Consider the following 26,499-nt stretch of genomic DNA (forward strand, 5'->3'; position numbering starts at 1 on the left):
ACAAGAATCCTTCAACTACCCCTAATGAGTAAACCACACCGAAGTTCATGTGTATTCTAAATAATTATTCCTATTTTAAATAGTGCTCAAATCTCACCAATATTCCTGTCTGACTTTCCTCTCGAAGGAACTATATTTTTCTTTGTATCCCATTAATTTTAGCCACCTAATTTATTCTCTTTTTCCTTTGTGGGTCATTATGTTTATTTTTACCCAACTTGCCATTCTTGTCTCATTTGTAGCTTTTTTTAAATTACTAAAATTTTATCTGTTATATTGTTTTTAATAGATGGGCTTTCACTGTTTATGCCCAAGTACATAATTTTCACCTAAGTTTTATATTTCAATGTTGCACATTTAACTATCTTCTATTCACTTATATATTCTGTATTCACCATTTGTTAATGTTATGCTAGTCAGTCACCTGTTACACTATTTGCCACTAGGTGGCTTCACTTTCACTTGTAATCTGATGGTTGGTAGTATCTGTGCACGGGCTGCCTTCTACCACACGTCATTCCATATCTCAGCTGTACGTGCATCTGTCACCTGCCCGCACCTAGTATTCACAGTGTGTGATGGTCCTGTGCCTCACAATGTACATTACCTCCCATTGTTCAGTGATGTTCTTATGGAATTTCTCTCCATTTTTCCTTCCTTTGGATGCTTAGTTTCCTTAGGTTATTTTGTGACTATCTGGTGAGACATTCGTCTTTTTGTACTGACTAATGTGACTGTATCAACCTCATATTTAGCATTGGACAGTGAAACCCCATTATTATTATTATATAGAAGCATTGAGTCTTACAGCATTTGTTATTATACTTTCTTCATTTTCCCTTTTGCAGTCTTGTATACTTGAAGATGGGCTTATAATTTCCTAACACTGCTCACAATTTTGAACCAACAGAACTATTTACAGGCCGTTAATTATCTGACCCGCAGCTGATATGGTTCAAGAAGTATATTCTCTTCTCTCGTCTTAATCAGAAGATGAAAAGAGAGAATTCACTTTCCAAAATTGTATGGCTGCCATGTAAATTAACACAGTAATGCTTGCCAATTAAATCTATATTACAATTTTTTAATTTATTGTTACACTGGTAGACATGATGATCAGTATTAGCAGATGTATTTTTATCATCCTGTTTATTACAAAAAGGAAAAAGTTTATTTTTGATTTGCTTATTAATAAATTATATTCTTATGTGTCATACCTATTAAACAGGGAACACTGTATTCAGTGGCAAGTGCAACACCATGTTCAAAGAAGATAATGCTTGTAAAGCTCATAGATATGTTTCTTATAGTTTTGAGCCATTTGTAAACTTGGCATTTGAACTCTTTTGGGTCCACAGAATTTAAAACAAAACAGAAAGAGATCAAATATTACAGAAATTTTTTATCTCTTTTTTTTATTGAATACATTGGCTGTACATAAATAAGTCACCGTGCATGGTAGTGATACGATCAGTGCATGGCTCTGCACTGCAGTACTAATACTGGTGCACCTTTACTACATGCAGCAGATGAAAAGTCTGGCTGTAATGATCACACACAGTTATTTTTATTTGCTTTTTGAAGGCAAAAAACTAAATTAAAAGGCAAAATAAAATTAATAATACAATATTCCATAAAGTAAGTTACATATGAAATATTTACAGTTGTAACTGTAGATGAGTTTGTGTTCTTAAAAATTATACTGATGTGGTAAGGTGGTACTCTAACTGGTCTTTCAGAGTCACTGAATAAAATGGAGAATATGCATGCCTTCTCTGTGCTTTCTAATAATAAATACTGTCAGATTTCTTATCTCACATGGTTGTTACATTATGTGATTCCCTGTTCACAAAAACAAAAAACATCTCTAGGTATTTTTGTTGTCGTGACCTGTGACTCAAGAATCATAAAATTCATGATCTCTCTCTCTCTCTCTCTCTCTCTCTCTCTCTCTCTCTCTCTCTCTCTCTCTCTCTCTCCCCCTGTGTCTTTTAATATAATATCTATAACATATTATCAAGGTTATATGAACAACATCTCTTACTGGTTATGAGCATCTAATTTTTATGTAAAACATGACTATGTACCATTCCTTTTCGTAATTCATCCCAGCTTCTCATGAAAACTGACTACAGAAGTGAATCTTGGTACCGCCAAGGTTGTCAGCAGTCTGAGGTGGAAGCATAACAGCATTTTAACATCACGAGATGTTAGAAGATGGACTTCATTCTTTGTATATTCAAAAAATCGTAGAACGTATAGATATGCAAAGTTGAAGAATTAGTACTTTTTGAATGCACAGTTGTTCATGTTACTCAAAAAGCACATTTCTGTGAAGTACTTATAGAATGATAACTTACTGATTCTTTATTGTAGATTTTTTTTTAAGTTTTGTAGAAAATCTAGATATTACTTGAAGTAAATACTCTAAATGATTTAGATGTCTCCTGAAGCATGCTTTTAACATTCAACTCTACTTTTTATCTAAGATTAGTAAATCTCTTTGGAATTTCTAACTATTTGTTGAAATGTCATTCTAAAATAACTGATAGGTACTCGTATATTTGCTGTTGATCCTACAATGCTATGCTTAGTATGTCACTTTCCCAGTACATGTAAAATACTCAGTTTCATGGTTATAGACCACCAATAATACAAGTAGTTTAGTCACATTTATGGTTCACAACTAACAGCTTATATTGTACCTTTTTATTATTGTCTACCGTATAGCTGGCTACATTTACTTTTGCTTTCATGGAAACAAATAAGCTGAGCTGGCAAGTTTTTGGTACCCAAAGGTTTGGTAAAATTAGGACCAGGTAATCAAGCTCATTTAAGTGTTCAGGTACATCTTTTAATTGTTTTCAGTATGCAAAATTATCTGAACCTTGTATATTTGTGTAAATCAAATCATACTGAAAGAAGCAAATCAGATTTGAATAAAATGTGTCAGTTTTTCAAGTTTCTTAGTATACCTCTCAAGATATTTAATTACCTCTTTGGAAAATAATTCTCTTTACTAAACAAAACACTATAAAGATAATGGTGTCAAAATCCATTCATTGTAAAACATTCTGTCAAACAATTATCAGTTGTATTGTATGTATTAGTACATCTCACAAATCATTTATGAAGGTTCCATTAAGAAATCTACATTAAAATTACTCATTTTGGCTATCATCTTACCAGCTTTCATTTAGTCCGATGGTGACTACATGGAAAAGCTTATAAATGCATACACCAGTCAACCAAACCTTCATTATGACTGTGTTCACTTTCAGTGAAGAAAGTATGTGTCATTCTTTTGCCCATACAACTTGCTGTTTACACAGTTGTTGGATAAGAATGACCAGAGCAAAATGTAGACAGCCACATTTCATCACCACTCATAAAGTAGTATATAATTCTCTCTCACTGAAATTCAACTTACTGTGATAACTGAACTGTTTAAATATGTTTCAGCATGTACAATAATAACAGAAGAAACAATATGTGATGGTCACTCAGAGAAGACAGTGTAGCTCATAATATTGAACCACCCTTCTAAATATGAAGTTTAGTCATAGATGCCATTGTTTTTGAGAGTTTCATTGTGAATAGACACTCTTGAATGCAGTTGTCCTCTATAGTGTGAGTGACGGTGGCAATGGGCTGGGAGGCTTAGTGGGAACACTGTTGACCAAAAGAGAAGCATTTATTCAGCTTTAATTATTTGCATCATGAGCTCTGTGAGGCAAACATGCCTCACTCTGATGACTCTGGCTGGCACTGGCTCACGGCCAGCTGTTTCCGCCCAGCGAGGAGATGCTCACATAGGCGCCCCAGGATGCTGATGACAGTTTGGAAGATGGACAGCAACCACAGTAGGCCCTGGCTGTGACATCAGCAGTGTGCTGTGTGTTGTGGTGTTGTGGCATTCTACAGCAGAATGGCCTCTTCTTGTAAATCATCACCACAAGCTCTCACTGCAGTGACACGTGGTGACTGCTGTGCACAGGTATGCCATCCAGCATCCAGCAGGAGTTGGGCATTAGCTGGCACTGAGGCACCAAGTCCCCCAAAGATCTCAGTGCTGGTGCAGATGGCAGGTCAGCAGTGCTGGGGCACCAAGTCCTGCAAGGAACTCAGTGCTGGCGGCAACTAGCCCAACCCAGGCTCAAACTTATAGCTGCTACTGGTGATGCCCAATCATCCAGCATGGCACTGGTGCTGTGATTGTGCTTCGGATTCTGAAGAAGTACCTCTGCCTCAAAGTTCAGACCTATTTATGTGGTTCCACCATGCATTTATTACACCAAAACTTTGCACATAGTCACCTATCTCGTAACAAGAATCTTGCCCTAGTGTAGCGACATCGCCCTGCTTGCTACGGCCATTACTGCTGCATGGTGCAATTTTCTGCTCAGCGCATCAAGTCTGTCTCTCAATCCTTCCCACTTGTCACCACACTGCAGCTTTCAGTCCAGGACTGCTATTGAAAAACTCCACAACAGCTTTCTTACCATTTCTTATTAATTTCACTAAAACTGGGTATTGGCACTACACTGCCCTCCTCCATGGAGAAAACTTGGTCCCTCAGATCTTGTTAAGATGTGGTTCTGCACCATAACTACTTCTTCCCTTAATCTATAGAATACATACACACTACTCAACTGGCTATCCCTAAAAACTAAACAGTGACTCCGTTAATCTTTAAAAACTCAATAAACTTATTTCTACTCTCCTGCCCAGGGAATCCAGTTTGTGGGAACTTGAACAACCCATGGGTCAGGCTTCTGAACAGCTCAGATAAATAAAAGCTGTGCAGAGCAAAACCAGAGCCACCATGGCACTAGGAATCGCAATTCTCAAGGTCATGGTTACCAATGCCTACCATCCTGATACTGTTCTACATGCTGCATTAACTGCTTCACAGTGATCCATCCCTCCTTAGCGGCTATTATCTGACGTAGAAAATGGATTAGGCTAGGTTTACAGGTACTGTTCAAGAAGTTGAGGGTTTGTTTAGGCATTATCTCTTAAGGGTTCATCTGGCCATTACAGTTTTGGCTGTGTTACATTTAACAGAATAGCTCCCATCACTGTAGTCAGTAAATGGAATGTTGGTCCTGAAATATCACACATAGTCCCATTAATCAACAACCCACTGGCACTTAACTCCAAGTGGCTTGCTCCCACGAGTCATCCTTGCTCATAGCAACTAGCAATCACTACTATGTGGTCATGTACTGAATACGTTCAAATCAAACCCAGTTTCAGGAAATACAGCTTCAGTTCCATCAACTCCTTCCACCATGGACAACCCCCTAGCTTATCCTTTGAACAACAGTATGATGCATGTGCTTTCATCTCTCTGGAGTTATGGATTTTGCGAGTATGGCATATGCGACCACCTCCACCCCCTCTGGCATTGCTGTAGCTCATCCTCAATCATTACCAAGTGTCAACTCCCACTTCCACCACTAGTAACACCCAATTCTCTCTCATTTGCACTATCTTCCCAACTGCCTCTAGTTTCACTGGATAGGTGTACACTGTGTGTGATGTTTGCCTGTTTTATTTCTTTGTTGATAGTTCTCAGTGTCAACATACTGCATTGTTATACTAACTGAAAAATGGGGGGGGGGGGGGGAGGGGGGGGGGGGTGGAAGTTCAACACTGAATACTGTAAATGATGTAGCCAACAGTTTCACAATTGTGTTTCACAGTTCTTTACTTTCACTGTTCACAACCCCGCAATGTTACACAATTATATGGCCAGTTTACTATTGGTAAATGTTGATAAGCCTCATTAATAGATTGCAGGCAACATCAGCATACTGCTACAATAGTTTGCTGTAATACATCTATGAGCAGTAAAAGCCTAAACACACAGTTCACAGGTCTTGCAGAGTAATACAGTACATGTGACCCTACTTCTCAAATAAATTGAACTGACATTGTCATTAATTGTTTTAACACAAAGCCTACCCCTTTCTGTTACACTTATTCCAGTGTTACATTTATGCATTATTGTTAGTTTTACCAATACATAATTCCGCCTGAAAATTGGCCATAGACTGACTGTCTCAGGACCAGAAAACAAGTCATTTATATATCCTCACAATAATAGGCACTGATACTATACATTATTCAGAAATTACAATTAAAGCATAACTCATTCAATTAACTGAATACATCAAAAAATTCTTCCTTTTTAACAGTTCCTTCTATCACAAAGGTTAGGCCGTATTATTTGTTTAAATAATGAAACTGACAGATATAGTTATGCAAACAATACCTTTGACAAACCCGGTAATTATTTTGGAATTAATTAAGGGCTGGCTTTGCTAATATGTTTTCGAGCAGAGCCAAACAAATACTTTAAGGATTCTAGTAGTTCTTCTTCCAAATGTTTATAATTAGAATTTATATTTGTTTATAAGTCAAAAATGGAATCTAAGTCGCGAAACAAATACTGGTTTCACCCTATAACAAAATTATCAACTAGGAATGGTCAAAATAAATTAGGGGTTGGGTTGGGTTGTTTGGGGAAGACCAGACAGCGAGGTCATCGGTCTCATCGGATAAGAGAAGGAGGGGGAAGGAAGTCAGCCGTGCCCTTTCAAAGGAACCATCCTGGCATTTGCCTGGAGTGATTTAGGGAAATCACGGAAAACCTAAATCAGGATGGCTGGACGCGGGATTGAACCATCGTCCTCCCGAATGCGAGTCCAGTGTGCTAGCCGCTGTGCCACCTCGCTCAGTCAAAAAATAATGCAGATTATACTAATGCATGTTAATGGTAATTAGGCAAAAATGAAAATAAAATGAATTTAAGGAGGAAGATGGCAAAACAAGAGAGGAAGTAAAGAGATCACAGCTTGTTTTGTCACACATTTAACACTTAGACGGCATGTGCGTACCGGCCACCTATCCTCACTGACATGTAAGACTGTGCACTATCTGTTGTTATGACCACAGTTGCTCCATGGTAGTAGAAACACAAGTTCTCACTGCTTGGCTCTACCACTAATTGCAGTTCTGGTGGTAATTCTACCCATCCTTTCTCAAGCCCTCCAGGTATTGTTCAGGTGACAACAAAACCAGACTTAACTGCCCACCTAGTGCCTGACGAACAGCTTCCTGCATGTTCATCATCTCCACTATTGCATCCCAGATACCATCCCCTGGTGACTGCAACAGTCTTGGCATTGTTATCCTAGCATCCAGTATTTGCACTCATGCTTGAACTGCCTCTAAATCCCAGTTTATAATACTAGCTGATGTTCTGACATAATCCAGCACTTCCTTAGTAGGCTGTTGTAGCATACGTGTTGTTCAACATGCTGCTCTCCAAACTCACAATCCACATTAAATGCCATTCCATAGACACCCTATCCCCTTCTATTAAATACCTTGTAGCTCCTGTTGTTTTGTTTAGGTTGCTTATGTAACTCGCATCTGCTGTCCCAGATATGGTCTTTAGTATTCTACCACCAACATCTGTCCATCCCGTTTTTACCTTATGTGACTCATGCCGCACTACTATCAGTTTCTGTATCTGTTCTGTCAATCTTACACACACGCAGAGCAATTTCTGGTATACTTTTGATACCTCCTTAAGTATTCTGTTAGTACTTCTTAACTGCTGAAAACCCAAAAACACCTCCGCCAACCTTGTTATCTCATTCAGGTGATGATCTCACAGCAGTCCAACTTTGCCCAAGGAGAAGAGGTATAGCACTGCCAAAACTAACATTCTTCTTTCGATGCCTTCTCCGCATGGCAATCTGATGACAGGGACCATTATTACGTTCACTTCCCCCAGAATCCTCCTGCCTCCAAACAGCACATCTCATCATACTAAACACATACATCTAAAATTACTCCAATCACCTACACAATACAAAAAAGAAAATAACCAAAAACACAAAACATATTGACTGCTTTCTTGGCCTTAGTGCATACCGTGCTTGAGGTGCACGAACTTCTATACCTGTTGCTCATTCTTTTGCTTCTCCTTCTTCGCTTCCTTCCTTGGTCCCATTATATTCTGCCTGGAACTGCTTCTGGCACACCCTTGAATGGTTGTAGATGCCTGACATGTACAACCATTTTAGTTTCACAGGTTGCATGGTTTCAGTCACTTGGTATGGGCCCTGGTACTGTGTCACAAACTATTTTGTCTACCCTTTTGGGATATTAGGACTTGACTGTATCACCCATTGGCTCACTTTGTACTGAGGTAATGTTCCCACAGGCTTCATTGGTTGCTCTTGCTTTTCCAAAATGTCTTGGTGTTTGTTTGTTGAACCTTCTTCCAAACCTTTGCAGATTCTTGGACTGAGCCTCCACTCCCACTTCCTTTCTGCCTAATCATGTTGGAAAGCAATGGCATCTTCTTACCACAAACCACTTTGAATGGTGACAATCTTGTGCTAGAGTGTAGTTCTGAATTATGTGTGCACCATAAAAGATAAATACACATTCCCAATCTTAATGGTGGCCATTCTCGTAATAACTAAACATCTTCCCAATCGTCTGATGAAACTGTTCCATCCTTCCATTTGCTTGATAATGTACTGGACCTGTTCTTAACTTCTTTACCTTCAGCAACAGACACAGTTCTATCACGTCTGACATGAAGTTTGACCCATGATCAGTTATTATTATTTCTGACACTCCATACTTCCATACCCATCTACTCACCAATGCTTGCGCAATTGTGATTGCCTACTGGTCCGGCATTGGCACCATCTCAATATAACATAAAAAATTATCTATAATGGTTAACACAAAAGATTTTGTGCTGGCGTTTGGCATGTCCTGCAATAGCACCTGTTTCCCACTTAAATCTGCATGCTGCACACTCTCTACACAACTGACTTACTGATCAACCTCATTTTTGCATCCTCTGCTACCTCTGATTCATTGCCCATCATTCCCCATAGCCCAATAAGACATGATCATGCATTCACTTGAATGTCTCCCATCAACTTCACTGGCACAACCACTCATGGTCATAACTTCATCTGACTACATAAAAATCTGTCATACTTGTTACATTGCTGTTGTCTGCTATACTGTCTACACTCCTCATCAGTAATCTGTGCTGTTTGCCACTAAACCAGGTCTTGATCTTGTGCTTGTATTACTGCTATTTTTGTGGGTCTGTATTTCCATGCTTCCTCCCTGGTTTGTGAATTACTTCACACACTCAGATTTGCTGAGTTTTAATGACCACCTCATCAGTCTACTGGATAGGTCCTTCAGTGCCTAGCAATTACTTCAAAGCAGCATGGTCCCTCACTGCCTTAAACTTCCTTACCTACAGGTAACACTGAAAATTTGTCACACGGTACACCATGCTAAGCATCTCTCATTCCATCGTTTAATAATTTTTCTCCACTCTATTCATCTGTCTTGATACAAAAGCAGTAGGATGGTCTTGCCAATGACCTCTTGATGCAAAATGCACCTGACAGCATGGGTTGATGCATCACACGACAGTATAAATTCTTTCTGAAAGTATGGAAACATCAACAATGGACTTGACATTAATACCCCTTTTAATGTGACAAACACTCTATGACACTCTTAAAACCACAGAAACTTGATACCTTTCTTTAACAACTGTGTGAGGGGCTGTGTTATATCCACAAATCCTTTCACGAATGTTCTATAATATTTTGCAAGTCCAAGAAAAGATTGTAATTCTTTGCTTGTTCCTGGTACCAGAAAATCTTTCACTGACTGAACCAATCTAGGATCAGTCTTCACACCCTCTTTTTAATTTCATGGCCTAAGTAATTGACTTCTTCTAGTGCAAAGGGACACCTCTCCTTACTTAGCACTGAAATAAGCTGACTGTAACCTCTTGAATACTTTTCTTAGTCATTGCCTATACTCCTACTTATCCCCTGAAAAGAGGATTATGTCATACCCATACATCAGACATTGATGAGGTTTCATTACATTCAGTATGCTGTCCAAAATCCTGGAATGCTGCTGGTGCATTTTTAAACCAAGCAGCATTCTAATATAGTCATAATATCCCCAAGGTGTTGAAATTGCAGTCTTCACTCTGTCCCCTGGATCCACTTCCAACTAATGGTATCCACTCTTCAAGTCCATTGTCGAGAATTGCTGGCACTGCCCAAGATTATCAATCATTTCTATGATGTTCAGGATAGGGTAGTACTCCATCATAGTATTACTATTTAAATGGTGATACTTGCAACATAACTGATACTTCCTCGAACCGTTCATAGACTTCTTCGGTACAATCACAATTCCCTCCCTCCTTGTATTATACCATCGACCGATTGTTGATTGATAAACTCCTTCAAAATCATTTGTAGGGACCGTGGTATTCTGTATGACCTATGATAAACCAGTGCTTTATTCCCCATTGGGATACTGTGTTGCATCATTGATGTTGAACGCAACAGCCCTTGCAATAAAAAAAAATATATAAAAAAAATAGGTCTCGAATCCTGACTCCAGGTCCTCCATCTGTGTCCCCTCGGTACCCTTTAAGTGCTTCACTCTGTTACAGCCCCTCCTCTTGTTTGGCAGTCTTGCTCATCTGGAATTTCCAATGTTGTCACTGTCATTTCCTTTAACAAGGTAATCTGATCAGTGCCAAAATTGCCCACATTGATGGGTATTGCCTTGCCTCTGCCCCTTTCTTGTACGTGTACAATACTTTGTCTCACTAAACAACATATAAATACAATACCTCACTATCTTCCAATGGTTCCACTATACATAACATACCAATCAGTAAGTCTTGCTCCACACTCATCCATGGTGACTTTCCATAGCCACTTGACACACAGTTATGCAAATTAAGCCTCAGTATCATTGATTATGTTCTAAATGGATTGCCTTGCACAACAGATGCACCTCATGACACACCAACATCAACAACTGCTTCCCCTAGCTGGAATGTCTTCCCACTAAGCTCCACTATACCTCATCAATGGTCAATTACAATGTGATGCTGATACAGAAAATCTAACCCTGGAATCATACTGTAACCCTTGCTTACATGGGATACTGCTTCCACATACTGCTTACAAAAAACTCATTATTTCCAAACCCAGTGGTCATATACCACTATCCCCTACCCCAAGCAACTGATAATGTGATGGATTCCATTACCTCTCACCCACTAAATCTCTCAAGTCCACTGTCCCTTTGTCCAACAAAAACTTATTCCTCTACCCTTGCTGCTGATCCATACAACATCTATTAATATTCCCATTAAACTTCTGGCAGTTCATACCACCCCTATTACTCTGTGGCTGGAGGCTGCATGTACCTATATGCCCATAATTAAAACATCTTACACTTTATACCAACACATTTCCCCAATCCCTCACCCCTGATGGAACATGAATTTTGTCATACTTGAATACCAGCCTGATTGCTGCATGAAGGCCCATAGGCATACCCTCTTAGACGTCTCCAGTGCTAAACCCTTCTGGAAAGTGTCAAGTGCCTATTGATTGGCTTTCTGCAGGAAACCTTGTTCACTTCCTCACATGTGTTAACTCACATGTCTGCATTAAGTTTCCTCATGGCATACCCTCTTAGACGTCTCCAGTGCTAAACCCTTCTGGAAAGTGTCAAGTGCCTATTGATTGGCTTTCTGCAGGAAACCTTGTTCACTTCCTCACATGTGTTAACTCACATGTCTGCATTAAGTTTCCTCATGTTATCCACAAAATCCTCTACAGTTTCATTATGCCCTTTTGAAATTATGCTCAACTGTTTACAGAAAACCCTTGTGCTGTTCTACTTCCTATGTCTCTGTTCTAATCCTTGCCTTAGCTGTTCAAAAGTCTCTGGCTTGTGCAGCACCTCTGTGTGCCATACAAATGACTTTGCCTCTCCTGGCAGACACAACATTGCTATCTGAAACAAATGTTTATCTGACCAACGCCTTATGTCAGCCAATGCCAAGAGAACCTCTGCAAATGCCAACACATCCTCAGGCAACCTACTGGAAAAGGGAGAAACCAAGTTCACAACCGCTGGATCCACTCTTAGGTTCTGCAACTTCAATCATCCTTCTCTGCTAGCTTATTATTTACAAATGTATTCTCTGCCTTGAACTGAGCTACCTGAACACTCACTCATTTTCACAAAGCTAGCACTAACAATTCAACATGGACAGAACACTCTGTAGCTACACGTACTACCCCACTTACTTCTTCTGTCTAATCATAAGCCAGCTGGACACTCTACACCGTCTTGCCATGTGGCCAAAGCAATTACATCTAAAACAAACAACTGCTACAGTCTCAGCACAAGGAGAAGAATGCCCAAATAAATTGCACTGTGTACATTGCACAGGTTATAACCATTCATCCCCAGAATTACATTTAAGCTGAGAGATATCCACCAGCTATTCCGAACTCACAAAAGTAACTCTCCAGTTATGATGTCCCCTAACACCTGATTCCATGGTTATCACCACAAAAGAATATAATAATCTCACTCGCCCCTGTGATGAGGATATCACAGGCTGCAGTTAGGACATCACACTGCATAAGGGTGGTACACCCCCTGCTGTCCACTGCGGTGATGTCAGCTCTCCCGACACCACTCTGTTGAGAGCAGCTGCACTCTGTAGAATGAGTTTCGGTGACAATGGCTGGGAGGCCCAGTGGAAACACTGCTGATCAAAAGAAAGGTGTCTAATCAACTATAATTACACTTTGCATCATTAGCTCAGAAAGGCAAACATTGACTCACTTCGTTGACCATAGCCAGTGCTGGTTCATGGCTGGCTGCTTCCACCCAGTGAGGAGATGCTCACATAGGTGCACCATGCTGCTGACTACAGCCCAAAGGACAGCCGACAGCCTCAGTAGCCTATGGCCATCACATTAGTGGTATGCTGTGTGTTGTGCTATAATGTTATTCCACTAGGAAACAGCCTCTTCTTGAGATACAGCCCTGCACACACACGCACTGCAGTGGCACATAGTGACAGCTGGCACAGGATGTGAGTCGTTGCCTCATGTGAGGAACTCAGTGCTGGTGCTGACTGGCCCAATCTGGACTCAAAACTCGTAGCTGCTACTGGTGATGCCAGTCATCTTGTCATCTGGTGTGGCTCTTGCATCATAGTGGTGCTGCTGGATTCCAGAGAAGGACCTCTGCCTCAAAATTTGGACATATTTATATGACACTAACATGTATTTTTTACTCCAAAACTTGGCACTTAGTCATGTAGCCCATAAGCAGAATATTGCCCTGGTGAGGTGACATGGACCTACATGCTAAGGCCATTACCAATGTGCAGTGCAATTTTCTGTTCAGTACAGCTAGCCCATCTCACAATCCTTCTGCGTACATGTTACTCTGATCCACATATTGCCACACTGTGGCTACCAGCCCATACCTGCTCTTGCAATACTCCGCAGTGGCTTTCTTACCATCTCTTATTAATTTCACTAAAACAAGGTAGTGGCACTACAACATTAAAAAATATTATTTGCTCATTTATACTGTTAATGAGTTGATAAGCATAAATCAAATCATAACATAGTTTGTGACTACTTTCAAAGACCTAACGTTGAACTTCAGATCATCTATGAAAATAGTAAAATAGATTAGCAGTAAATTTGTGTGATGCATTCTGATAATTGTCCTAAGTGGATAATATCTATTGTCCATCAAGAATTCCACGTAAGTAAAGAATGCAGCTATTGAAATATTTGACTGCCACCCTTGTGAATTACAGGTGCTGACAGGTAACGAAATAATTTCTAATTGATGACTCCTTCTAGTCCACTGATAAATTTCTGAGTAGATATTAAGTATTTGGTTGGGTTACGTTTATCAAATTCTGTTGTAGATTAAGGTTAAAACAAAAAAATCCAGTTATGTAAATGGTCAGTTTGTAGCAATGTTTTCACAGAAAAAATGTACTTTATTTGTAATCGTACTGAAACAGTCCACATTGCAGTGAGTTGTTATTTTGGGAAACAAGCTCAACCATTGTTATCTTTTGTACAAGTGACAGCTGTTTCTGAATGTCACACTGCAATACTGGTATACATTGTAGCTTTCCAGTTCTCTATATTGCAGTCTGCAAACTTATGAACATATTTAAAAACAACTGACTCAGATTATATCATTACATTTTTGTCACTTGAAACTGCCACCAGTTACATGGAGCTGAAAAGGATAAAATGTTCTTACAGGATATTACTGACAGTCTTTCTGTCATACAGCTTACAAAATCTGGATGAAATGAAATAGCAGTCTAGTACAACTGAACACAGCAAAGAAAGTTTTCATCATTTCCAGTTAAAAGTGTATTAAATAACTTGTTTCTCAAAATTTAGATTACACTGATATTGTCTAATCCAGTAATAGCTTTGACACAAATGAGATAGTAGCACTATTTGTTTTAATCATAATCACTTGAAATCAAATGAGACCAAACAGAACAGAGAAAAATATGAAGGGAGAACCCTGACTTGTTTCCTACAGTAGTTAATTCAAATCTTATAGGTGAAACATCAGTAACACCTTTAAGTCCCGGCAGCCCCACAGAAGGAAGTTCAGGAGAGATGAGTAGTCGCAGTACTGACAAACCACGACTCCAAAGATCTAAGGCACAAAGCAGGAAGACTTTCCGACTACGCAAAAGCAGGAAAAGTCGCATAGAGGTGAGCTCATAATTTTCCTTCTTTATGTTGTGGAGCAAATTCATCTCCAGAAAATGTAGAAAGCTATTGCACTGCTAGTTTTGTTGTGAGGGCCCTGTTTCATTGATGCTCATGCACTGGACATTTAAAAACTGTCGAAGAGATTAAAGTTATTTGTAAGATTATTTCAATGTATGAGTGATACAAGTTATGAGCATGAGAATACAATTCTTATCATATTTTTCAAAGCCACACTAGCAAGATACATACTTGTACAAAGTTATATACGTGAAACACAAGCAAGTAATTATCAGCAAATGTATTTCAAATGGCAAGTTTTTCATATGAGTCATGATTTTCATTACACTGCCTGGATGTTTCTCTTATTTCCATATAGCAAATAGCAAAGAAATACCATATTACACAACAAAAATATGGTTAATGCTAATGGAGTTTTCAAAATTTTAAGAAGTTCATGACATAGTAATGGGTCTGTGTTATCATGTTTAAGTATAGCTCTGAGAATTTCCTGTAGCTATTACCTGGGTAAATGAATAAATGGCATAATAATCACTAACAGCTGTTATTCATATATCAAACTCCATAACTGTATTCAAATTCAGTTCACTGAAAAAACTTAATAACACCCTTCACCAGGTTTTCATCTGCCTCTCATTGTGCACTAACATGAGTTACAGTTCAACCAATATACTGCCTCATTCATCCTTCAAAATGGTATAATGTCACCCATGCTAAATCTGCATTACCCTGGTGCATCGCTCTCACATCCCTGCCCACAATCCTACACATCTGTTGTCATTCTCCCTGTGGATGACACAGGTGCAATAACTGTTCAGGCCATACAGATAATTCAGCAGTAGCAAATCATGAGCTGTGTTTACAAGATACAATTTTCCAAAATTAAATTTATGTCTGAATCTAACCATTACATAGAAATGCCATAGAAGTCAGAAATCCTGACAGCAACTTAAAAACTGAAAATTTAAGTTGTGGGCCTTAGTATTAAATAATTACTGACAAGGGGACCTCCTCATCACACCCCCCTCAGATTTAGTTATAAGTTGGCACAGTGGATAGACCTTGAAAAACTGAACACAGATCAATTGAGAAAACAGGAAGAAGTTGTGTGGAACTGTGAAAAAATAAGCAAAATATACAAACTGAGTAGTTCATGGCAAGATAGGCAACATCAAGGACACTGGGACCGCAGGAGAGCCGTGGTCTTGTGGTAACGTGAGCAGCTGCGGAACGAAAGGTCCTTGGATCAAATCTTCCATCGAGTGAAAACATTAATTTTTTCATTTTCAGTTTATGTGACAAAACTCTTATGTTTTCATCACTTTTTTGGGAGTGATTATCACATCCACAAGAAAACCTAAATCGGGCAAGGTAGAAGAATCTTTTTACCCATTCGTCAAGTGTACAAGTTAGGTGGGTCGACAACATATTCCTGTCATGTGACGCACATACCATCACCAGTGTCGTATAGAATATATCAGATGTGTTTTCCTGTGGAGGAATCGGTTGACCTATGACTTTGCGATCAAATGTTTTCGGTTCCGATTGGAGAGGCACGTCCTTTCGTCTATTAATCGCATGGTTTTGCGATGCGGTCGCAAAACACAGACACTAAACTTATTACAGTGAACAGAGACGTCAGTGAACGAACGGACAGATAATAACTATGCAAAAATAAAGAAAGTAAAATTTTCACTCTTGGGAAGACTTGAACCAAGGACCTCTCCTTCTGCAGCTGCTCACGCTACCACGGGACCACGGCGCTCCTGAGCTCACGTTGTCCTTGATGTTGCCTATGTGGCCCATGGACTACTCAGTTTGTATATTTTGCTTATTTTTTCACAGTTCTACACAACTTCTTCCTGTTTTCTCAATTGATCTGTGTTCGGTTTATCAAGGCCTATCCACTGTGCCAAGTTGTAACTAAATCTGAGGGGGGTGCGATGGGGAGGTTCCCTTGTGAGTTGCCTCCAGGGGGCAGAGGTGACATGACATCCTCAGCAGGTGGCAAAAATGAGGCATCTGTGCGAGTTAGCTCATCTGTCTCCCTTTGTGTACATCAGTTGAAGAAACGCCAAGTAAGACAGAAGTGTTTTGGGTGGTGGTGGTGGTGGTGGTCAGTTAGTTGGTTAGTTAGTTAGTTGGTTGGTTGATTGGTTACTTAGTTCCTTGTTCCACAGAACAAATACACAGTAAACATCATGATGGCAGTGGTACTTGAGATCAAGTCTTAATACTGTAGTAGTCTGACACCTTACACTGAGAGTGGTCCACCCACAAGGAAGAAAGATGGAACCCACATCTTGTTAGTGTCATGATTCACTATCCCCAACAGCACTTGTATTACTGCTATCACCATGTCTTTAAGTTTCAGACACTGCCAAGTACCTATATGAACTGGCAATCATACATGTAGACTTGCATTTTGCCTTGTGGCTGGGATGTGTAGCCCTCCTAGACCTCTGGTTAGCAGAGGCAGAGTGTTATCTTCAGCTGTTGCCTGACTAGGATATCAGCCGAGCTTATTCTCTTAATGATGAAAAATATCTGTCAAAGTCATCAATGTAACTTCTCCTAAAATGAATGACATCTGATTGACAAAGGGGATATGCAGTATGAAAAAGAAAGATTATAGTTTGATGTCTCGTCAGTGCATCGTAGAAGACTAAGGAGAGATACAAACACAGCCAATAAGAAAAGAGCAGTGGACATAATCAGGAAGATAGCCTATGCCTCTGAGTTTTGTGATTCATTATCCTAGCTTTTGAAACTGTTCCTTCCTTCCTCAAGGAAGAGAGAGGGATATAGTGGGGAAAGTTAAGAAGAAAAGGCAAGTCACTCAGACTGCAATATGAGAGGCATCCACCTGTAGTGAGGATGAGAGTAGAACTTCCTTTCTCACTCGATCCCTCTCTCACCCTTAGGAAGGAACTAATAGTTCAAAAAGTAGGATAACGTCATCATTTTTATTTTTATTTGTGTCTATCAGAAGTACTAAACATTTTGTCTCCTAACAATAATTATGTGTGTATATGAGGTTTCTCACCTGAATTTTCATACAATACACTTTATCTAATGAGTAATCCGCAACTAATTTAAATTTAGCACAAATCAAAATATTACAACTAAGATGGTTTAGAGTCTATTGCAGTACACTGTACTTGCAAAGAAATACGCTTGACATCAAGTCATACATCAGTTCACATGTCAAAACTCCAACCCTGTAAAGTGTAGTGGATTCAAAAAAACAAAATTATACAGTTACTAGCTAATGACAATGAGGCATTAAAAACCAAAATATTGACTATAAAGAAACAAAATGATGGATTAACATGAGAAAAGTAGTCCTGTGGATGTGAAATCCATCAAACAATAATACAACATGCTTACAAAAATACGAGTGTGCATAGGAGCTTTGAAAACAATAACATATCCAGTATTTCTAATGAGATCACAATAAATCCAAGAAATCTGTAGATTAATGGAAGTTGGTACCATACAATAAAAGATAATATGTACACCACAGCTGTGCAAAGAAACAAAAATGAATTTCCAATAATTGGCAGCTCCCTGTTAAAAAATATCACTTCCTCAACTGCAAAATCAACGTGCAACCTGGAGTTAGACCACAAAACTTGACAAACATTATAAAAATTTGGGAAACGCCAAACAAGTGACTGCAGAATTATATTCTAAACCCAAACATAATTACAGATGTGTATTTGTATATGCTGTAATGAATTCATTAAGAATAAGCAGTGAAAAATAAATTAATAATGAGACAAGGAACATGATTCATTCAGCAACAAGTGTCTACGTAGGATCCAGGCTCATTAAAAAAGTCAGTGACTGATAAATATATATCTCTAAGATAAATTGTGCCAACAAAGAACAATGTGATCATTTTTGGGCAAGTTTCATAGAGCCAAACAAATATCAATGAGAAAACTACCTAGGAAAAGGATGGTATTCATATAAACGGATTGGGGTCTATAATACACCGTATTTACAGACATCTGCAAAATCATTAGAAACAAGCAAAGCTAGTATGGTTTCAGATATTCTAGTTATAAAAAACCAAATGCACTGCTCTGTGAAACTTGATGATGATGTTAATAAAGTAATATAACATACTAGCTTAGCGCCCACTGCTTCACTTGCACAGAGTGTGTGGCCTGCGCAATTTTTTTTTTTTTATCAAATTATTATTTTGTCGGCAAATTGCAACATCTTCTACACTTTTCATGCTAATTAATGCCATAGAAGCCTTCTTTTCTGAATGTATTTCTGACCAACAAAAGGCAATTGTGGTAGCTGTTCTTTGTTAATCCTGCCTTTTGAATTCTCTAGTGATATTTCCATAAATTTTCATCCCTAGAACATATTTCCTTATAAGTCCAATACCAGTTTTCATCCCCCACTTCATGCCACCATTTTTTTGGGAGGGGGGTGGTGGGCATCATCAGTCTTCTGACTGGTTTGATGTAGCCCACCATGGATTCCTCTCCTGTGCCAACCTCTTCACCTCAGACTAGCACTTGCCACCTAGATGTTCAATTATTTGCTGGATGTATTCCAATCTCTGTCTTGCTCTACAGTTTTTACGCTCTACAGCTCCCTCTAGTGCCAAGGAAGTTATTCCCTGATGTCTTAACAGATGCCCTACCATCCTGTCCCTTCTTCTTGTCAATTTTGCAGAGAACATCATTCCTTACCTTATCAGTCCAGCACTTGTCTGTAACATGACATCTCAAATGCTTCGATTCACTTCTCTTCTGGTTTTCCCACAGTCCATGTTTCACTACCATATAATGTTGTGCTCCAAACATACATTCTCATAAGTTTGTTCCTTAAATCAAGCCCTATGTTTGGTACCAGTAGATATTTCTTGGCCAGAATGTCCATTTTATCAGTGCTAGTCTGCTTTTTATGTCATCCAGTCTCCTTCCATCATGGGTTATTTTGCTGCCTAGGTAGCAGAATTCCTTAACTCCATTTACTTTGTGATCACCAATCCTGATGTTAAGTTTCTCACTGTTCTCATTTCAACTACTTCTCATTACTTTTTGTCTTTCTTCGATTTATTCTTAATCCATGTCCTGTACTCATTATATTGTTCATTCCATTCAGTGGATCCTGTAATTCTTTTTCACTTTCACTCAGGAAAGCGATGTCATCAGCAAATCTTACCCTTCATATCCTTTCACCTCGAATTTTAATTCCACTCTTGAACCTTTCTTTCATTTCTGCCATTGCTTCTTCAATGTGTAAATTGAACAGTAGGGGTGAAAGACTTCATCCCTGTCTTATACCCTGTTTCATCTGAGCAATTAGGGATTGAAATTCCAAAAAACACTTAAATAATTTTTTTTTATTTCCAACCAAAAGGCCAAACACAAATTTTCGGATATTGTTTTAAAAATGCTTTCATAATGAAGCATTTGCATAAAAACCTCCATCCCTATTTTACCCCCTGAGGGGTTGAATTTCAAAAAACACTGAATCAAAAAAATGGTTCAAATGGCTCTTAGCACTATGGGACTTAACATCTGTAGTCATCAGTCCCCTAGAACTTAGAACTACTTAAACCTAACTAACCTAAGGACATCACATACACCCATGCCCAAGGCAGGATTCAAATCTGCGACCGTAGCGGTCACACGGTTCCAGACTGAAGCGCCTAGAACCGCACGGCCACACTGGCCGGCACACTGAATCTCTCTCTCTCTCTCTCTCTCTCTCTCTCTCTCTCTCTTTCTTTCTTTCTTTCTTTCCTTAGCTTTAAAAAGATATTACAAAAATCATTAGGTCACTGAAAAATCTTGTGCTGACTTGGTGGTGCCCCCCTTGAGTTGCCTTAATAACCAGTCAATGAGTCAAGCTGTATTTTCTGAAAGAGAGAAGTATGCAGTGACAACACTCGTTTATAACATTGGATACATGAGAGTCACTTCTAATTATAGACCAATCCCGAACTTTCTGCTGTTATCAAAAGAGTGTGAGAAAGTAGCTTAAAGTAGAATAATCTTATTACAGGACCTAAGTTTGATTCCATAAAAGATTTTCCACAGTGAAAACAATATAAGATCTTACAAAGTCAGTTCAGGTACAATTAAACATGAATAATTCAATGTTGGCACAGTCTTTATGAGCTTAGCTGTTTTAATATATGGTATATAGAAATTCCACCACCTTTGTGTTTACATCTAAGAATTAACTGGATAAGATATAATACTTTATTGTCAAATTACATGTCTGACTTTCAGTTAGCCAATATGTCTCAATGTATTTCACTTAGGAGTTTGTTGTTACCAATCAGTCGGATATTCTGATGAAGTACATTTACGTAATTTTTCTTCTGCTGACTTACATGTTCTAATGGAACCCTACTGGCCATTAAATTTGCTACACCAAGAAGAAATGTAAATGACAAACAGGTATTCATTGGACAAATATACTATACTAGAACTGACATGTGATTACATTTTCACACAATTTGGGTGCATAGATCCTGAGGAATCAGTACCCAGAACAACCACCTCTGGCCGTAATAACGGCCTTGATATGCCTGCGCATTGAGTCAAACAGAGCTTGGATGGCATGTACAGATATAGCTGCCCAGGCAGCTTCAACACGATACCACAGTTCATCAAGAGTAGTGATTGGCATATTGTGACGAGCCAGTTGCTCAGCCACCATTGACCAGACATTTTCAGTTGGTGAGAGATATGGAGAATGTGCTGGCCAGGACAGCAGTTGAACGTTTTCTGTATCCAGAAAGGCCCGTACAGGACCTGCAACATGCGGTCCTACATTATCCTGCTGAAATGTAGGGTTTTGCAGGGGTCGAATGAAGGTTAAAGCCACGGGTCGTAACACATCTGAAATGTAACATCCACTGTTCAAAGTGCCATCAATGCAAACAAGAGGTGACCGAGACGTGTAACCAATGGCAACCCATATCGTCAAGCCGGGTCATATGCCAGTATGGTGATGACGAATACACTCTTCCAATGTGCATTCATCGCGATGTCGCCAAACACAGATAGGACCATCATAATGCTGTAAACATTCACCCGAAAAAATGACATTTTGCCATTCATGCACCCAGGTTCGTCGTTGAGTACACCATCGCAGGCACTCCTGTCTGTGATGCAGCGTCAAGGGTAACCGCAGCCATGGTCTCCAAGCTGATAGTCCATGCTGCTGCAAATGTTGTCGAACTGTTCGTGCAGATGGTTGTTGTCTTGCAAACGTCCCCATCTGTTGACTCAGGGATCGAGACGTGGCTGCACGATCTGTTACAGCCATGCGGATAAGATGCCTGTCATCTCGACTGCTAGTGATACAAGGCCGTTGGGATCCAGCACGGCATTCCGTATTACCCTCCTGAACCCACCGATTCCACATTATGCAAACAGTCATTGGATCTCGACCAACGCAAGCAGCATTGTTGCGATATGATAAACTTCAATCACGATAGGCTACAATCTGGCCTTTATCAACCTCGGAAACGTGATGGTACGCATTTCTCCTCCTTACACTAGGCATCACAACAACGTTTCACCAGGTAACGCTGGTCAACTGCTGTTTGTGTATGAGAAATTGGTTGAAAACTTTCCTCATGTCAGCATGTTGTAGGTGTCACCACTGACGCCAACCTTGTGTGAATGCTCTGAAAAGCTAATCATTTGCATATCACAGCATCTTCTTCCTGTTGGTTAAATTTCACATCTGTAGCACATCATCTTCGTGGTGTATCAATTTTAATGGCCATTAGTGTATATTGTACAGTGCTTCCTTTTAGGGTGGTGCAAAACTAATGGACAAAAGTAACTTTCGCATGGTGTGTCACTTCCAAGTAACATAGCTCGATGAAACTTGGACCATACATAGAAAGAAAGTACTACAGTACAGTACAGTTGAGTACAGAAGCTAACTGAAAGAAATACACAGTGAGATGGACAGAGATGACATTTATATTCAAAGACAATAATTATGGTCCCCTGGGCATTATGAAACATGTGAAATGATTCTTAATAGGGTGTGTGATCACCACGGACAGCATTGCATTCTCTACAACATGCTCCTGTGCTGGCTACAAGGTTGGTAAAGAGTTCTTGTGGCAGGGTATTCCACCAGTGTGGTTAACAACTGGTGGATGATCATTGGTGCACGTGCTCAGCGAGATTTAAGTCAGGGGAACAGTCAGTCCAGTCCATTTGCCGAATGTCCTCTCATTCCAAGAGCTTCTCCACCTCTTCTGTTTGATACAGCTGTGCATTGTTATCCACAAAAAGGAAATGTCAGGGCTGAATACTCTCCAGAAAGATTCACATGGGGAAGAAGTACAGTGTGTGACACTGGGGTATCAATGATCTGGAGATCAGTATACCCAGCCAACATTATGCTTCCCTATACAACACCTGGATCACCAAAATGATGAAGTTCGACAGTGTTCCTGTGTGCATTACATGTTTCCACCTCTTGCCATCATTGTCGATCATCATTTTGGTAGTCCAAGTGTTAAAGTGTGGTGAAGTATAATGTTACATGGCCATACAAACCTCCAAATCTTTGAATATGGTCCAATTACCAGTCACAGTTATTGTGAACACTGTACTCCTTGTCCATATGCATCCTTTCATGGGTGCTTTCAGCTCTGACTTCATTTTTATGGATGAACAGCGCATGTGGAGGAGCTCTTGAAACGTTGCAGACTTCCACATGCACCAAAGACCATCCAGCAGGTGTCAACTGTGCTGGTGGGGGATTGCAATGCCTTACCATAAGAACTCTCTAACAAACTTGATGCCAGCATGGGAGCAAGTTGCAGAGCATGCACTGCAGTCCATGGTGATTACACACCATATTAAAAACTGTATCCCACCCTCTGTTATGTCCACAGGACCATCATGAATCACAATGACTTCAGCGTAATTATTATCTTTGAATAAAATTCGTTTCTGTTTGTCTCATTGCATATTTCTTTCAGTTTCCTTGTGTACTGTACTAGTTCTGTCTGTGTATGGGCCATGTTTCATTGAGCTATGTTAGTTGGCAGTGATACATCAAGTGAAAGTTATTTTTGTCTTTAATTTCTGCACACCAGTGTACATTCAAGTAGAAGAAATGAATATTAAGTTGTCAGAACATTTCAGTTAGTTCCTTTGTCAAGAACAAAATACAGATAAGTCTTGTCAAGATAGACCGCATACAAAGTGTAAGTTATTACTTACTGCTGACTTTTTAAAAGATCTTGAAGATTAAAATTTAAAACCTGTTTTTTACATTTACATTTCAGCCCATTGACCATTTTCTGGATTCAGTGGTTGGCAGATAAAATGCTGCCCCTATATATCTCATATAGGTATTCTCCAATTTTTACTTTTATGATTTGGTGATTGGAATATTCTTGACCATGCCGTGAAAATGATTGCAGTTAATTGTGACTATGTATAATTTTGTTTGAGGATACTGTGTTAATCCTTTGTTTACAGCTCTTGAATTTTTCATTGAAACAGTGTTAACTGTTGAAACTTCCTGGCAGATTAAAACTGTGTGCCCGACCGATACTCGAACTCGGGACCTTTGCCTTTCGCAGGCAAGTGCTCTACCAACTGAGCTACCGAAGCATGACTCACGCCCGGTACCCACAGCTTCTGGAAACATCCCCCAGGCTGTGGCTAAGCCATGTCTCCGCAATATCCTTTCTTTCAGGAGTACTAGTTCTGCAAGGTTCGCAGGAGAGCTTCTGTAAAGTTTGGAAGGTAGGAGACGAGATACTGGCAGAAGTAAAGCTGTGGGTACCGGGCGTGAGTCATGCTTCGGTAGCTCAGTTGGTAGGGCACTTGCCCGCGAAAGGCAAAGGTCCTGAGTTCGAGTCTCGGTCAGGCACACAGTTTTAATCTGCCAGGAAGTTTCATATCAGCGCACACTCCGCTGCAGAGTGAAAACCTCATTCTGGAGTGTTAATTGTTTTTTTTTTTAATAACTCCTGAAAAGGTTTCCCACATCAAAATTGAACCAAGAGAAATACCACAAGTCCCAGGACAGTCACCAACAATTCAGATGCCTGTTCTGGAATTGGCTGTCACTGGCATCCCACCAGCTCCTGGAAACCAGCCTCCTCCGCAGCTGCAGCGGCTTTCAAGTCGCCTCACTCGAGAAGGCAGTGATGGTGGAAAAGATGTATCTTGGGATGACGTATCACTTACGTCTAGCATGTCAGGATACAGAGAGTCATATTCAGCGCTGGCAACAGCCATCGAAAGCCCTTCACCAGATTCCGGGCGACGAGACATGCCTTCCACAAGCAGTGCAGCTACAACACACATTGGCTCACCAGACACTTCAGCTAATAGTACTGGCGGAGAAGAGACTGCATTGCTGTGTCGCAGTGATCGTACATCATCACAACACTCATTGTTGATGGTATTTGAAACTCAAGATGAGGACACACTGATATGAGCTTACAGTGTAGAAAGACTTAATTTAAATGTTGTATTGAAGTATGCACCTCTGAGTAATACTAACCACTTGTGTTACAGATCTGTGTCCACCACTGTCTTACTTCATTCCATCTCATTATTAAACATTTTGCATCTGCTTTGATTGTGAAATACAGTCTCCTGTGATTTAATTAGTTATATATCCATAGCGTAAGAAGAAGTTCCATTACAATGTTCTTTTTGTTTAATGGTTATTATTCCCCCATCTTACTGAGATGCTAGATTTTAATTTCTCACAGCTGCTGAACTAGTGATAAAATACTAAAAAGTTTCAAGTTTTTATTTATTTTTTACTGTAGATCAGTAATAAAAATTTTCCTCCCACATTTTCCAGTGTTGGATGTACCTTCAGTTTTTAGTAGGACTTGTTATAAAACATTTACATAATTAGTTGGTAACTGGATGATAGCCTATGATACGTTATAGGTGAAACAATATTTTAATACTATTGTGGTACCATAAGTTAATGCATTGATGTCTAACTGAAGTCAAAGTGTATAAATTGCAGTTGAAAAATGATGCTGTAAAAAGATAAATAACTGATCTCTACCTGCATTCATTCTGTTTGAATAAAACTGTAACTACCAAGTTATTTTAAAGCTTTGTTCTTTATTCTTAAGCGTGGTCACATGAACTGAGATGCCATATCTTCCCACCTTGTTTTTATTTTTCTACACACTTCTGGCTCAAAGGCATGCTCAGGGTTCATAACAAGAATTGAAAGACACACTAGATGCCCTCTACAAAAACTTGTCAATTTCACCACCATGCTTTTCATCCTATTAATACAGATAAGTCTCCAATGAGTTACACCTGAAAGCCTCTCCTGCAATTTGGCTATGGTATCAAGATAAGAAAGTCAATGAGAAGGGAAATTCTTTGCCTGAAGTGAGGAGCTTCCGTGATCTTTGAAAATTAACTTTATGTTAAAAATTGATAGCCGAAAGAACTGTGCCCCTGAATAGAACAGAGAAGTGTGGAGGGAGGGGAGGGGGAGTCAGTGGCAGTACTGAAGTATTCTTTAGGTGTAGGTAGTTTGCAGAGAGTAGATGTAACAATCACTGCACAATTCTGCAATCAGTTGTATAAAGTGTTTGAAAATATTAGACAGTATTTAAGGACAGAATTCCTTATGAAGGAAGAACAGAGATTAACCACCAGTTGACAGTGAGTCTTTAGAGATGGGCACAAAACCTGACAGGGTAATAATTGGGATGGAAATTGCTCACATCTCCTTCCAATGAACCATTTTCCTTGCCTGATTTAAGGAAGTTACCAAAAACCAAATCATAATG

The 26,499-nt window shown here is 39.5% G+C and overlaps 1 protein-coding gene across 1 annotated transcript in view; it reads left to right on the forward strand.

Moving 5' to 3' along the window:
* The window catches only part of LOC124803322 (protein unc-80 homolog), a 995,149-nt gene extending 969,401 nt beyond the window's left edge, over positions 1-25,748 (forward strand). The window contains exons 62-63 of the mRNA XM_047264506.1: positions 14,518-14,675; positions 24,699-25,748. Of these exons, the coding sequence (XP_047120462.1) occupies positions 14,518-14,675; positions 24,699-25,163 (623 nt within the window). The 3' untranslated portion in view covers positions 25,164-25,748. The remainder of the gene's footprint in view (positions 1-14,517; positions 14,676-24,698) is intronic.
* The last annotated feature ends 751 nt before the right edge of the window (positions 25,749-26,499 follow it).

Source organism: Schistocerca piceifrons, chromosome 6 (genome assembly GCF_021461385.2).
Source record: "Schistocerca piceifrons isolate TAMUIC-IGC-003096 chromosome 6, iqSchPice1.1, whole genome shotgun sequence".
NCBI lineage: Eukaryota > Metazoa > Arthropoda > Insecta > Orthoptera > Acrididae > Schistocerca > Schistocerca piceifrons.